Source organism: Ursus americanus, chromosome 2 (genome assembly GCF_024610735.1).
Source record: "Ursus americanus isolate L20-20 chromosome 2, mUrsAme1.1.p, whole genome shotgun sequence".
Taxonomy (NCBI): Eukaryota; Metazoa; Chordata; class Mammalia; order Carnivora; family Ursidae; genus Ursus; species Ursus americanus.
In genome coordinates, this window is record NC_142128.1 from 26,411,242 (window position 1) to 26,425,507 (window position 14,266).

At 47.9% G+C, this 14,266-nt stretch overlaps 1 protein-coding gene across 5 annotated transcripts in view; it reads left to right on the top strand.

The window, feature by feature from the left end:
* Positions 1-11,128, top strand: part of SYT17 (synaptotagmin 17) — a 107,670-nt gene extending 96,542 nt beyond the window's left edge. For all 5 annotated transcript variants that reach the window (XM_087870169.1, XM_087870171.1, XM_045770890.2 and 2 more), the window contains one exon: positions 9,754-11,128. In XM_087870169.1, the coding sequence (XP_087726295.1) occupies positions 9,754-9,950 (197 nt within the window). In that variant the 3' untranslated portion in view covers positions 9,951-11,128. The remainder of the gene's footprint in view (positions 1-9,753) is intronic.
* Positions 11,129-14,266: the final 3,138 nt, after the last annotated feature.

Here is a 14,266-nt window from a genome sequence, read left to right on the forward strand (position 1 = left end):
AGAGCGGACTTACCTGACTGGGAACCTGGTGAGTTTTCATCTGCAGTTCCAGGGTTTGCTCCTGGATGGGATTAAGGTGTTAAAGATCTCCCAGCCCTCCTCTTCTCACTGAGACCTACCTGCCCACAACAGGGAGCATTCTCTGTAGCTCCTTCAGTGAGCCTGCTGGTCAGGCTTGACCCTGCCAAGACTAGGCCTGTACTGTGTTTGATCAGAGAAGTTTAATTCCAGGAGAACAAATAGTAGGGTCAGGCCCTTTTCTACGGTCCAGCTAAGCTACCAATCCAGCTGATACTGTGTTCTGCATCCAGCACAGTGTACCTAACCTGACCCCGTGAGACTCTCCTGGGGAGCATTTGAAAAACACTGGCATCCAGTTCCCCACCCCCCAAGCCCATCAGTAGCATCTATTGGGCTGAGGTCTGAGCACTGGTATTTTTTAAGAGCCTTCCGAGGGATTAGCCTTCCGAGGGATTCGCAGATTTGTGATGTTTCTCCTTTGTTTTCTCAATTGTTTCTCAATTGTTTTAGAAGACAGGGGGGGGGAAGATTTGGTTAATTATCCCCCTGAAGCTTCAACAGGTATCTTGCAGCTAGCTCTGGAGCTGGTTTGTAGTGAGCATTTCCCCCAGGGCAATGCCAGCAAACTCTCCGAGACAAGTGTACAAGGGTGATCCTCTTTCAGATACATAAATTTTGGTTGTTCGTGTAAAAACAAGCACATTACGTGATCGTCACACTTTTAAATGCTTCCTCCTAGACGGTGTGATTCAGATCTGAAAGTGATGTTCCAACCCATATGTCATCTTTATAAACGCAGGCTCCACATGGCTCAGTTTCCACACGGGAGTAAAGAAATGGTCCAGCAGTGGTCCAAAGGAATGTCGAAATGAATTTTAATCTTTTTTTTTTTTAAAGATTTATTTTATTTATTTTTAGAGAGAGGTGGGGGTAGGAGGGGCAGAGAGAGAAAGAGTCTCAAGCAGGCTCCGCACTGAATTTGGAGCCCAATTCAGGGCCTGATCTCATGACCCTGAAATCATGACCCAAGCCAGAACCAAGACGCTTCATTGACTGTGCCACCCAGGCGCCCCAAAAGGAATTTCAGTCTTGACTCCTGTGTCTTAAGGAAGGAGGAAGAGACCGAATCCATAAGCCACGGTATAGTCCTCAGAAGTCTCTTCCTCCACTCCCCAATTTGTGGTGGTGGATTAATGAAGGGAAACCCCAGGTCACATGCTTTTCCCTTAAAGAAGCGTTTCTCAGCCTCAGTGCTTGTGGCATTTTGGGCTGGTAGATTCTTTATCGTGAGGCTGTCCTGAGTATGGTAAGATGTTTAGCAACATCCCCTCTCCAGTGGTGACAATCCGAATGTCTCCTAACATAGGCAGATTTGGGGAGCAAAATGGGCCCAGCTGAGAACCACTGCATTAAAGGAGCTGAACAACTCACTGGAAGCCAGTGTTCCTATGGATCTGGCCAAAGGGGGGCCTGTACCCTGGGCCTTGTGCTTTCAGTGGGGTGAAAGGTCTGAAGGCAAGCCCAGGGAGTCAAGGTAACGTTCCCAGGCCATGATGGTGCCGTGTGACCTCTAGACCTAAGAGATGATAGACTTCCCTTGTAAATAGACTTGCGGATAAAATCAGTTAGTGTAACAAGAATCCATAGAATGGGGGCTGACGTGATAAGTACTATGTAAGTGTTAGGTCCTAGTATTATATTTTTCATATCGATAGTCTGGAGACATAAGACAGCTTCCGTGTCTGCTGCCCACCTGAAGCAGTGGCCTTTCAGGTGTTGGAGGCAAACCTGACCCGGCTGGGCCCTACAGAGATGATGGGACGGTCTCCAACATGGCACCTTCGTGAGCAGTTTCTGAGGCCCATTCTGACTCTTGATGCCTCTTGCCCCACAGGCCAGCTTGAGGGCCTCACTCCCCTTCAGACACACATGCGTGCGGTGTATTTCTGCTCCGAATCTTGTTTTTGTCGCATAGCAGGGTCAGTGGAAGGGGGAATGGGTGAGACTTTTCTGAGACAAGAGAAGGGAAAGTGTTACTGGGCTGTGTCCATCCCTACTGTGGAGTATGCTGGCTCTGTGACCTTGGGCGCTCAACCTCCGAACCCCTGCGAGCCTCTCATTCTCTGTCTGCAAAAGGATATAAGTAGTACCTTCCCTAATAGGACTGTGGTGTGGATTGAGTCAAAAAATGTATATAAATTGCTTTTCTCAGTGCCTAGCACACAAGACTCAGGATTTGGTATCGCTGGTTTTTTTTTTCATTTTTACAGAGTGGAAGTGTGCGCATGAGCCAGGGGGGCAGTGGGGGAGGGACAGAGGGAAAAGGAAAGAGAGAATCTTTTTTTGGTGGGGGAGAGAATCTTTTTTTTTTTTTTAAAGATTTTATTTATTTATTCGACAGAGATAGAGACAGCAGCAAGAGAGGGAACACAAGCAGGGGGAGTGGGAGAGGAAGAAGCAGGCTCATAGCGGAAGAACCTGATGTGGGGCTCGATCCCATAACACCGGGATCACGCCCTGAGCCGAAGGCAGACGCTTAACCGCTGTGCCACCCAGGCGCCCCCGGGGAGAGAATCTTAAGCAGACTCCGCACCCAGCATGGAGCCCGATCTCATGACCCTGAGATCATGACCTGCACCAAAATCAAGAGTCGGACCCTTAACCCACTGAGCCACCCAGGTGCCCTGGTATTGCTGGTTTTTAATTGTAATAATACCATTATCTAAACTGTCATTTTGACCGTGAGAAGGAAAAACATGGAGAAAAACGTTCTGTCCTAGCAGTTGCAATGAATCACGAAATGAAACCTCACTCGTAAGTCATGGATGAAACTTCTTAGCACCAAAGTAATGTTAGAGTGGAAGAGGGCCTTAAAACCTACATAAATCCACCCATCGTATAAAAGGGAAAACTGAGGCCCAGGCAAAGGATATGATTTACCTTGTTTTGAAGAAACACCTGAAACAGCCTCTAGCTTTCAGAGAGAAGAAAAAAGAGGGGATGTTATAGGTTGAGGAAGTTTTATGAAAGTTGACGAGAGAATGGGTACCACCTTTGTTGGGGTGTGTCAGAGCTGGCCTCCGGAGAGGAGGGATGGGAGGAAAGGGGACAAGGAGATTGCTTTGGGGCTTCTCTGAGGGTGGAGATAACTCCTGAACATCCGGGCACAGTGTGGGGATCCCTCTGCGCTGAGGAATTAGGGAGGAATGGGAAACAGCACACGATGGGTTTTGCTGGCTTCGTGCATTTTTTTTTCCAGAAACGGGGGAACAGCTTAAGTCAGTACCCAAGAGGTAGACCGTGGGTGGGGCCTGTGATGAGGTGAGGTTCTGCCCATGACCTGGGACACCCCTGTACTGTGCTGTCAGCCTCGAAGCTTCATGTGGGGGTATCACCTTGGAACCAAACATGCAAAATGGGGAGCTGTCGAGATTTTTTTTTTTCCTTTTAATTTGCAGTGTTTATGACACCCACATGCTAAGTCATCCAGCTTCCCTTCCACACCGGCTGCCTTGGCAAACTAAATTAGCAACCAAAAGAGTTTAGCTCTTTGGGGGGAAGAACTAAGAACATTTTCACAGCAAATATCAACATGTGAAAGCCTCAGCTTGCCCCTGACTCGCTCAGGGCACCTAGGTTTTGACCGGAGCAGTGGGCGATCTCGCTGCGCCTCCCGGGCCTCCGTCCCCCCAGCTGTAAAATGGGCTGCTGATAGTGCCTTAGAGCAGTGGTTCACCATGGAGAAGGCTTCGATGATGCTCCTAGGGGATGTACGGCCATGTCTGGAGATAATTCGGGTTGTCACAACTGGGGGGGGGGGGGACAGCTAGTGGCATCTTCCAGAGATGCCCCTAAACATCCCAGAATGCTCAGAACAGCCCCCGACCCACAGAATGATCTGGCGCTAAATGTTGGTAGTGCTCAAGATGAGAAACCTGACTCTAGGGTGTTGATATGGAGATGTAGCAAATTCACCCACATGACGTGCTTCGCCCTGGGCCATACGAGTAGTAGGTGCTTAATGAAGCAGTGTTAACTCTCCACGCTCCCTCACAGCCTGGTCCCTAAGCCCAGTGGGTGCCTCTCGTCATGCTTTGGTTTTGCCAAAGGGGATTCCTTCACCGAAATTGCCATGATGGTTGGTGCCACAGAAGCAGACAGATGTGTCGCTAAGTCTTTAGAGATACGTGGAGCCTAAAATTCCAGGAAGTGGGATACCCATGCCCTGTCTGAGAGTGGAACTGGACTTGGGTGGCTTGCCTGTCTGCACAGAGGGCCATCCTGTGAGACTGTCACATCGGGGTGCTGGAGATGTGTTGAGGCTAGGGAGAGAACACAGTGTGACCAGTAACAGAGCGCTTTGCTGGGCAAGGTGGTTGCTCTGCTCTCTGACCATGGGGGGAGGGGCACTAACGGGGTTTTGTGTGAGTAAATCTTCCACTGACTGAATCCCCTCCCCTTTGAGGTTAAAAACGGCTTTAAATGTTTAACTGCGTTTGATAGAGAACTTTTCACGCTTCCATTGACCCATTAACCAGAACCCTGTGTTTTCTGACTGATTCAGTCATGACTATAAAAATAAACGATCACACGGTTGAGTATAGCTTGGCTCTGTGAAGGAGAACAGGGTTGTTTTGTCCCTTCACCAAATGGCCCCTTTCTACTGTACTTCTTAAAGTTCTTGGGGCGCCTGGGTGGCTCAGTCCGCTAAGCGTCTGACTCTTGATTTCGGCTCAGGTCGTGATCTCGGGGTCGTGAGATCGAGCCCCATCTCGGGCTCCTCACTCAGCACAGAGTCAGCTTGTGTGACTCTCTCTCTCTTTTCCGCTCCCCCTCCCCTCTCTAAATAAATAAATAAAATCTTTAAAAAAATAATAAAGTTCTTATATCTGCTGGTAGTTACACTAAATTAAATTACTGCAGATGGGGGTGCCTGGCTCAGTCGGTTAAGCGTCTGACTTCAGCTCAGGTCATGATCCCAGGGTCCTGCGATTGAGCCCTGCATCGGGCTCCCCATCTTGGGCTCCCCACTCAGCAAGGAGTCTGCTTGTCCCTCTCCCTCTGCCCCCCCCCAACTTGTGCGCTGTTTCTCGCTCTCTCAAATAAATAAAATCTTAAGAAAAAAAATTTAAAAATTACTGCAGATGGGGAAATCAGATGACCAGATTTATTCAGAGTATGTCTAAATCCATGAAGAGTAAATAGGTTCTTAGAAAAAATGTGAGGAGCCCTCTCCATGGCTTTTGTGCACAAATTCTGAATCTCTTCTGACTGTCAAGATGCCTCTGAGCTACTCTGTGGATTGTACAGGTGGTTGGGAAGCTGCTTCCAGACGACCAGGGTACATTGTCCAGTAATACACTAGCGACTGCAGTAGAATGAGTCCCCCGTAACAACCAGTGGGGATATTTGGGGATGCCTTACGACAAAATGTCTAATTGTGATTGTTTCTAAGGAGGAGGAAAGTAGGGATCTAGTTACAAAGAATTGGCTTCCTTCCCAGGGTATTTGCTGCAAATACTTCAAGTTGTATCAACAACCAGCTCAGTGACTTGGTTTCCTTATCTGTAAAATGGAGGGCTGGGGGTATCTGGCCCACTGTCTCTGAGCCCCTTTCTGGATTCTGTAGATAATCCAGTCTTAATTCCCGTTTCTCCAACAACATGCTCCCTGGAATTTACAGTGATGGCAAATCTTGATATTCTCCCAGGCAACTTTTATCATAGAGGTCATTAGTTTTATTCAGCTTTGGCTTTATTATAACTTGCATTTTAAATGTTCGAGTTTGAAAAGACTGTTAAGATTGCCATAACTTTACCAAGTGATTTGCAAGTGCCGAAGCCTGCCAATTAACTCAGATGGTCACAGCAACAACGGCTTCCCATCAGAAAGACTGAATCACTTAGGAGCGCCTACCTTTCAAAGGCCAAGTGATTCACCACACCGAGGAACTTTGCAAATTGGGATAAGGAGCGTAGGGTATTAGACTTCCTTTTAGTTTTTTTTCCCTTCTGGTGATTTAGATGTGGATTCTCTAATGGCAACTTTTTTTTTTCTTTTTCTTTTGTTTTCTTTCCAAAACAATACGTACTTGTAAGAAGTGCAAACCACACTTACATAATACAGACCGCAGAAAGTTCCTTGTTTCCCCTCCCTAGAGAGAGCCGCCCTTAACAGTTTGGTGAAATTCCTCCAGATTGTTTTCTATTCTATATACTAACTTTTTTTTTTTTTAACAAAAAAGAGATTGTGTTTACATATACTATTTTGCAACTTGCTTTTGTCTCCTAGCAATATGTCTTGGAGATGTTTCTATTTCATATATATAGGTCTACCTCATTTTACAGCAACATTGGTTTCCATGGCATTATTACATCAGAAATGATTTAATTAGTCTCTGCCAGTCTTTGTCTGGATGCTTCCCAAAGCTGATCCTAAGACAAGGACTTGGGTTCAGGTGGGCTACTAAGGAGGTGACCCCAGGAAGTACTGATTAGAGAGTGGAAAAGGGAGGCAAGCCAGTCAGGGATATTTGATGAGTGGGGAACTGCAGCTCGGAAGATCCCCAAGACCATCAAGTTCAGTGATTCGCTGGAAAGACTCACAGACTTAGCAGAGCTATTATACTCATGGTTACAGTTTATTACAGAAAAAGGAAACAGAGCAAAATCAGCAAAGGAAAGAGGCACACAGGGCAGAGTCCAGGAGAGAACAGATTTGAGTTTCCAGTTGCCTTCTCCCAGTGGAGTTGTAAGGACAGCACTTCACTGTCCCAGGAATGATGTGGGGAGACACACTCGAAGGGTTGCCAACCAGGGAAGTTCACACAAGCCTTCGTGTCTGGGATATTGATCCGGCGATTGGTCCTGTAGGCATCCAAGTGGCTGACCCTAGTCTCCAGTGCCCTCAGAGGGCAAGCTGCTATGGAGTGGCCCAACGACTCCACCATAAGTCATAATTAGCATAGGCTGGCGTGGCCCCAGCAAAGGGCTCTGGGTGCTTGAGAGCTGAGGGTAGCCTCTTCGGTGGGCTGAGGAGGTCGACAGGGCCTCACGTACCACAGCCTTGGGTGCACTTCTTCATGGATGTTTTTGTTATTTACGTTTTTCATTCTCACGATGTTCTAGGGCAGGAGTTGGCAAGCTTTTCCATAAAGGGCCAGATAGGAAATAGTTTCAGCTTTGTGGGCCACACAGTCTCTTTTGCAGCTATTCCGCTCTGCCTCTGTAGTGTAACAGTAGCCACAGACATTGTGTAAACAAATGGGTTTGACCGGGTTCCAATAAAACTATTTATAGGTGGCGGGCCAGATTTGGCTTAGAGGCTCTAATACCCAGGTACTATCCAATATCTAATATCCAGAGAATATCCTCATATGTATATCTTTTGTCCGTTTGTACGGATAATTCTATGGGATCAATTTCTAGAAATAGAATTGCTGGATCACAAGTTACAACATTTTTATTTCGAGTGGATACTGTGAACATCCCCCAAAAGTTGAACCAGCTTTCTCTTTCACCAACAATACATGAGAGTGTTTGAGATTTCCTTTCTTAAAACCCTTCTCCCAAAGGAAACCTACACTCACCTACTAGGATGTTTCTGCATTTTCATTCTTGAGCTTTGGAAGGCATAGGAAGATAGAACATTTTGCCCCCAAGGAAGAAAACCAAATAGAGCCTGAAATGGCCTCTTGATAGTATCTTGCTTTACCAAGGCCTACAGAGAAGCAGACTCTAGTAACTTGTTTTCCTTTGGCGAGATCAAACCTTATCCTGCCCACTAGGTGTGGTTCAAAACAATCCCGAGTGTTACCTTTACAAAAAAAAAAAAAAAACAACAACTTCAAGGGGCTCCTGGGTGGCTCAGTCGATTGTCTGCCTTTGGCCCAGGTCGTGAACCCAGGGTCCTGGGATCAACCCCACATCGGGCTCCCTGCTCAGCGGGGAGCCTGCTTCTCCCTCTGCTTGCTGTTCTCCCTGCGTGTACTCTCTCTCTCCCTTTCTCTCTGACAAATAAATAAATAAAATCTTTAAAAAAAAAAACAACAAAACTTCAAATGCCTCAGAGACCTCCTTAGTAATGTCCTTTATTAAGTAAAGATTCCTGTCCTAATTTTTCCCTTCTGTAAGGGATCTTCACGTAAACGAGGTCCCCCTGTGCACACTGAACACTTTACCAAGTTACAAAAAATGTACGTGGTCCAATTTTTGTCCACATTGCTGACAGGTACTGGACACCGGAGCAGTATTGGACATGGTTGGTACAGACTAGCCTTGTTCTCCCTGGGTCTTTTTAGTATTTAGACAATGGATGGAGTTTTGTTTCTGTTATTCCACTTTTCTTTTATTCTTCCCGTTCCCACCCCCCCCAATTTTTATCATTTAGAATTCTTGATGTGAACCCCACAGGGGAGAACAGAGGCTCATTAGCATTCAAGCTCTGTTTTTGGCTGCATATTTTAGCTGGTTTATTTGATAATCGGCATCCCTCCTGGGATCCAGCCCGCTTTTGCTCGGCTCATGCTGGGTGAATCTGTGATATTTCCCATTCTGCAGTCCTTCATTTATAACACAGACACAGCCTGCTTTCCCGTTAGTGAGATGGCATGCCCGGACAACCCACACGCAGATAAAGAATTAGGCAGAACTTGGCTGGCAAGATAAATCAAGCTAACCATCTCGTTAGGCTTGAAAGACACAAATTAAACTTGCATTGGAATTAACAGAGAAGCCTTCCAAAGAGACACGCAGTACAACAAGGGGTAGAAGAAATTGCCATGGCCCTTTCTCTCAGGAAGCTTGCCTCCATTGCCTGGAACAGAGGAAACATAAAGCCTCTTTTATGAAAGCTCCACAGACAGAAACTTGGGATCAAAATAGCAGTATAACCTTCACTGAGTGCTTATCTAGGTACCGTGTGCTGAGACATTACACACGTCATGTCCTCAAAACCTCACAATGACGGATGAGGTAAAGTACTATCAAGATTCCTCTTGAACCTAGGAGGAAACTGAGTCTCAGAGAGATTCCTTCGCTTGTCTCAGGGTCCCAGAGCTAGCCTCATGGTCACCGAGGATGTCTGGCCCCGTGGCCCACAGCTTAACCTAGCGGCTCTTCTCCAGGATGAAGTGGCCTTTCAGGGGACACCAGGCCCCGTCTGGAGACATTTTGGATTGTGACAGCTGGTGAGGCTTGTCCTCTTGGCATCAAGTGCATAGAGGCCCGAGGTGCTGCTCAGTGTTGTGCATAGGACAGCCCCCGTGACAAAGAACGTCAACAGTGCCACCATTGAGAAACCCCGGGTTGACTACTCAACCAGACTCCAGGGATGGCTGACTGTCCCCCTTGAACTACCCACCTGTAGTGCTGTGTACCCAGCGTGGTAGGGCCATGGCCGTGAGTTTAAAGTTGCGTATTGTAGGGGACGCAGCTATCTGGCAGAAGGAACAGCCAGTGCGAAGGCCAGGAGGCGGGAACAAGGCTGGCATGGTGAGGAACAGCCGGCCGCCCGGTGCACCTGGAGTGAAGGGATTCGCGGGCGGATGAGATGAGGGAGATGGGGCGTTCACACCATTGACAGAAACCGATGATGTCCTAAAAGCAAGGAGCCCGTGTCTGCTGTTGAGGCATGTGTAGACTAACGACCTCTGTCTTCTTCCCGCCTCCCTGTCCCATTTCTCTCCTTCCTCTGACCTCCTTCCCCGCCGCCCTCGCCCCTCTGGCTCCCTAGTGTTCGGCCACAACATGAAGAGCAGCAACGACTTCATTGGAAGGATCGTCATTGGCCAGTACTCTTCGGGCCCCTCCGAGTCTAACCACTGGCGGCGGATGCTGAACACCCACCGCACGGCCGTGGAGCAGTGGCACAGCCTGAGGTCGCGGGCCGAGTGTGACCGCGTGTCTCCTGCCTCGCTGGAGGTGACCTGAGGGCTGCGGGAAAAGCAGCTTTCATTTGTTTAAAAAAAAAAAAAAAAAGGAAGAAAATTTAAGACAGAAAACATGTTACATGCCAATTACATTATTACATTCACACAACACACACACACACACACACACACACACACACACACACACTAAATCCTCTCAGAACTGAGAGGAAGCTGACTATTGAACCCAAAATGGTTGCCCTCAATGAGCAAAGCCTGAGAACTTTCTGGAAACCCCGTCTATATGTCACGAGCTGAGTGGGCTCTGCTGTGAGACTTATTGGCAGTGCTTGCTCCTGTTGATACCCGTACCCCCCAATGCACTTTCAACCCTCAGGCCAGAGAAAGGGCCTCCCCAAGGGCGCCAGCCTCCATCGAGATGAAATTCTCCAAGAGCTTGGCCAGTATGGGGGAGGCCCGACCCCCCACACCCAAAATGCACAGCTGCTGATTGGGTGGCTTCTGAACGGGCGGCTGTTCCCTGGGGTTCTTCAAACCTGATACCTTTCCCCAAAAGTGTAAGTACTTTGTCTTCTCTTTAGTAGACGTGGTAGATTAGACTATTTGGAGAAACCAAATGGCCTCAAAAAATATTCCAGTGTAAGAAACTTCCCTGGCTTAACTGAATTTGTCCGTGTGTTAGCTTATTCCTAAGGACCCCCTGTGGGGAATGTTCTCATGTGTGTGCCCTCACAGGTGAACACTTGTGTGTCCCTGTGTGTCCTCCTGGTGAGCAAGGTGGTTGGCAGGACCTCCGTCCTGAGCACTCTCTTCCCTCTGCCCCTCCCCAGTGAAAGTTCACCCAGTGTCCTCCTGTCTGTCAAGGCCCCATCTTCAGTAACGGCATGTGCGTATGTCAAGTAAATAGAATACGATAGAGCAAAAGTAACCTTTTGAGACCGATTCATGGTGATTGTGGCACACGAAAGACTTGCAAAGGACAGTTACCTGGATTAAAATGGACACCGTGCTCCCATCCAAGAGGACTCCTTCCTTGTCGTACTCTGAGCATTTCTCTGTGTTTGTGTGTGAACCAGTCATTTTTCTCATGCTAAGGGATTAGTGTAGGTAGAGTAGATCTCTCCCCATTGGATGCTTCTGTATCTTTCCCACAGCCTCTGGTCTGGCACAATGGGGAGCTATTTATTGAAATTAAAGATTATTTATTTGTGCCATGCATTTGAGTTATCTTTTTCTTCATGAACCTGGGGCATGAAGAGTGCAAGGTGTTTTGGTTACCACTGCTGCATAACAAACCGTCCCAGTGACTCAGAGCACTGATGTGGCTGGGACGTCAAGGGGGAGGGCAGGCGGGCTAGGTTAGGTTAAGTTTCTCAAGAGAAAAAAAGAGAAGGCATTTTCCTTCTCTACAAAATGACTTCCTTATTGTGGTTGTACAGAAGAGGATAAAAGCGTGAGAGAACAAACAGAATGAGGAGGATAGGAACATAGCAGGTGTTGGACACTAGAGAGGAGAGAATACCAGTGATTGGGTCCAAAGAAACCAGGGTTCAAATCATGGACTCCCCTCTCCCTAACTGCGTATCCTAGCACAAGCCATATAACATCTCTGAGCTGCGGTCTCCTCGTTATCTTAGTTTGGGGTACCTTGAAAGCAGACCTTGAGGCAAGGAATTGGGTGCAGCTTGTTTACTGGGGAGGGGACCCCAAGGAAGCATTAAATGGAAGAACAAGCCAGAGAAGGGATGCCTTGACTAGCACTGTGGGCAGCTGTGGGGACCCCAGAGAATACACTTGAGAATGATCACAATGGGGAAGCTGGGGTATTTTAACTCCCGACGCTTATCCTTCACCTCAGGGCCTGAGCATTGCCCCTGGAGACATGAAATGTTTGGCACTTTAAGACTGTCCTGTGTGGGTTGAGCAAGCAGCAAGAAATCCCCAGGCAGAGAATGGGGTGGCATGTGGGGGGCCATGTGCTTGGCCAGGTGTGTGGTCTGCAGGCACAGCCAGCCCGGCCACAGCCCCCCGGGAAAGTCAGATGGCCTGAGAGCTCGCTCTGAAGTGGGACATCTCCAGCATCTGCCTCCCTCATCAGTAATCACAAGAGGGCTGACGAAGCACCACGGGAATTGCCAAACATCTCACGTAGTCCTCACGCAGAAACCCACATGGAAGATGTTCTTATTTCTCTTTTACAAAGGAGGAAGCCAGGGTTTAATGAGATTAAGTGGCCAGTAAGGGATAGAGTAGGATACCTGTTTAGGCCCATCGGACTCGAGAGCCTGTTGTGGGCTGAATTGTGGCCCCCTCAAAAAAGGCGGTGTCCTGACACCCAGTACCTCAGAGTGTGACCTCTTTGGAGATCAGGTCTTTATGGAGGTAGTCAAGTTGAAGTGCGGCCATTGACTGGGCCCTAATCCAGTATGACTGATGTCCTTTTTAAAAAAAACAGGCGGGTGGGGGCATGGAGATTAGGACCCAGGGACAGACACACACAGAGGGGAGATGATGGGCAGAGACACAGGAGAAGATGGCCGTCTACAAGACAGTGAGAGAGACCCGAACAGATCTGTCCCTCACAGCCCTCAGAGGGAACCAACCTCGATTTTGGACTTCTGGCCTCCAGAACTCTGAGACCATGAATTTCTGGTGGTTAAGCCACCCCGTCTGTGGTACTTTGTTTCTGGAGGCCTGGAGACGAATGCAGAGCTGGTGTGACTATGCTTGCTGGACTGTCCTGTCTGAAAATAGGGTGACTGTTGTTACCCCATACGGTTCATATGAGGATTAGCCTGGATAATGCCCGCACAGTCTTCACATGCGGTGCTTGCTGGCTATTCCCACGAGACTCACATCAGGCAGTGTTTGCTGGTTGACCAGAGGGGACAGTTGTAGGATGGATGTCAGAGCTGTCCACATCTCCAAGGAGAGAGCCTGCCAGGAGACGAGGGAAATGTGGTGAAAGGTGAAAGAATGACTTGGTTTCTATAGAAACTTGGGCTCAAGGTGCCCTTTCGGGGGCTACCCATTTGTTTTCATTAGCATCCTTCTCCTCAGCTGGAAGGTGGGAAAGGAGGTTCATGGGCCACCTACGCACCCTTTTGGGGCGTGGGGACCCAAGTTCAAAGGGAGGAGGTGGGGCGGGAGCGGTGTGGTGAAGTTTGAAAACCGAGTCTGTTTTCCCACAGCGAATCCTTGAGTCCTCTTGTCTCTTGGGACTCCAGAGCACCTCAGGATTTCAGTCCACACCTGGGAGCTGACAGAAGCTATGACCTCCGCCAGCTCAGACATGCTGAGTCCCAGGGTGCCAGGAACAGCTGTTTGGAGCTCTGATATTTCACTTCCAGAACACTGGGAATCACAGCAGGGGAGGAAAGAAGGATTCCTTTCCTTTCTGAGTGGCCTATCTTCCACTGTCAGTGGGCTACCTGCCCTTTTCAATATTCAAAAAGAACATTGAAAATAAATCAGGGATTGGGTGCCTGGCTGGCTCAGTCAGTGGAGCATGCGACTGTTGGTCTTGGGTTGTGAGTTTGAGCCCCATGTTGGATGTAGATTACTGAAAAAATAAAGTCTTGGGGCACCTGGGTGGCTCCGTCGGTTAGGTGTCTGACTCTTGATTTCAGCTCAGGTCATGCTCTCGGGGTGGTGGGATTGAGCCCCCCATCAGGCTCTGTGCTCAGTGGGGAGTCTGCTTGAAGAGTCTCTCCGTCTGCCCCTCCCCCACCCTGTGTGTGCACACACTCTCTTTCTCAAATAAATAAATCTTTTTAAAAAATGAAGTCTTAAAAAATAAAATAACTCAGGAATGATCACAGCTATGTAAAAACTAAAAATTAATGCCTAGAAAAGAAACTGGACGGCATCGCCCTTGAGGTTGGCAGCGGTTATTCTTCGAGAGGTGGTTTTACTGCTTAACCATATACCTTCCTATACAGTATTTTTGAAGGTTGCATTGTGATCTAATGGTAGGTACCGTATATTAAGCAGTGTTCTAATCACTTGCATGAGGCAAGTATTGATTTGTTCCCATTTACAGATGAGGAAACTGAGGCTTATGGGATTACGTAATCAGTATGTGGTCATACTGCAGCAGGTGCCTGAAGGGAAAGCCATGAAATGAACTTCTACTGTCCCTTTTATAACGGTGGTGAGAGGGCAGGGGCTTTGTTTTATTGGTAAATAAACAACATTTTTTAAAAGCTAAAAAACTAACGGAGATGATAGATAGATAGATAGATAGATAGATAGATAGATAGATAGATAGATAAATAGATAGATAGATAGGGGAGGGGAGAGGAGGGAACAATCTTCACTGAATCCCCGGACCACCATGAGCACAGTGTGTGTAGA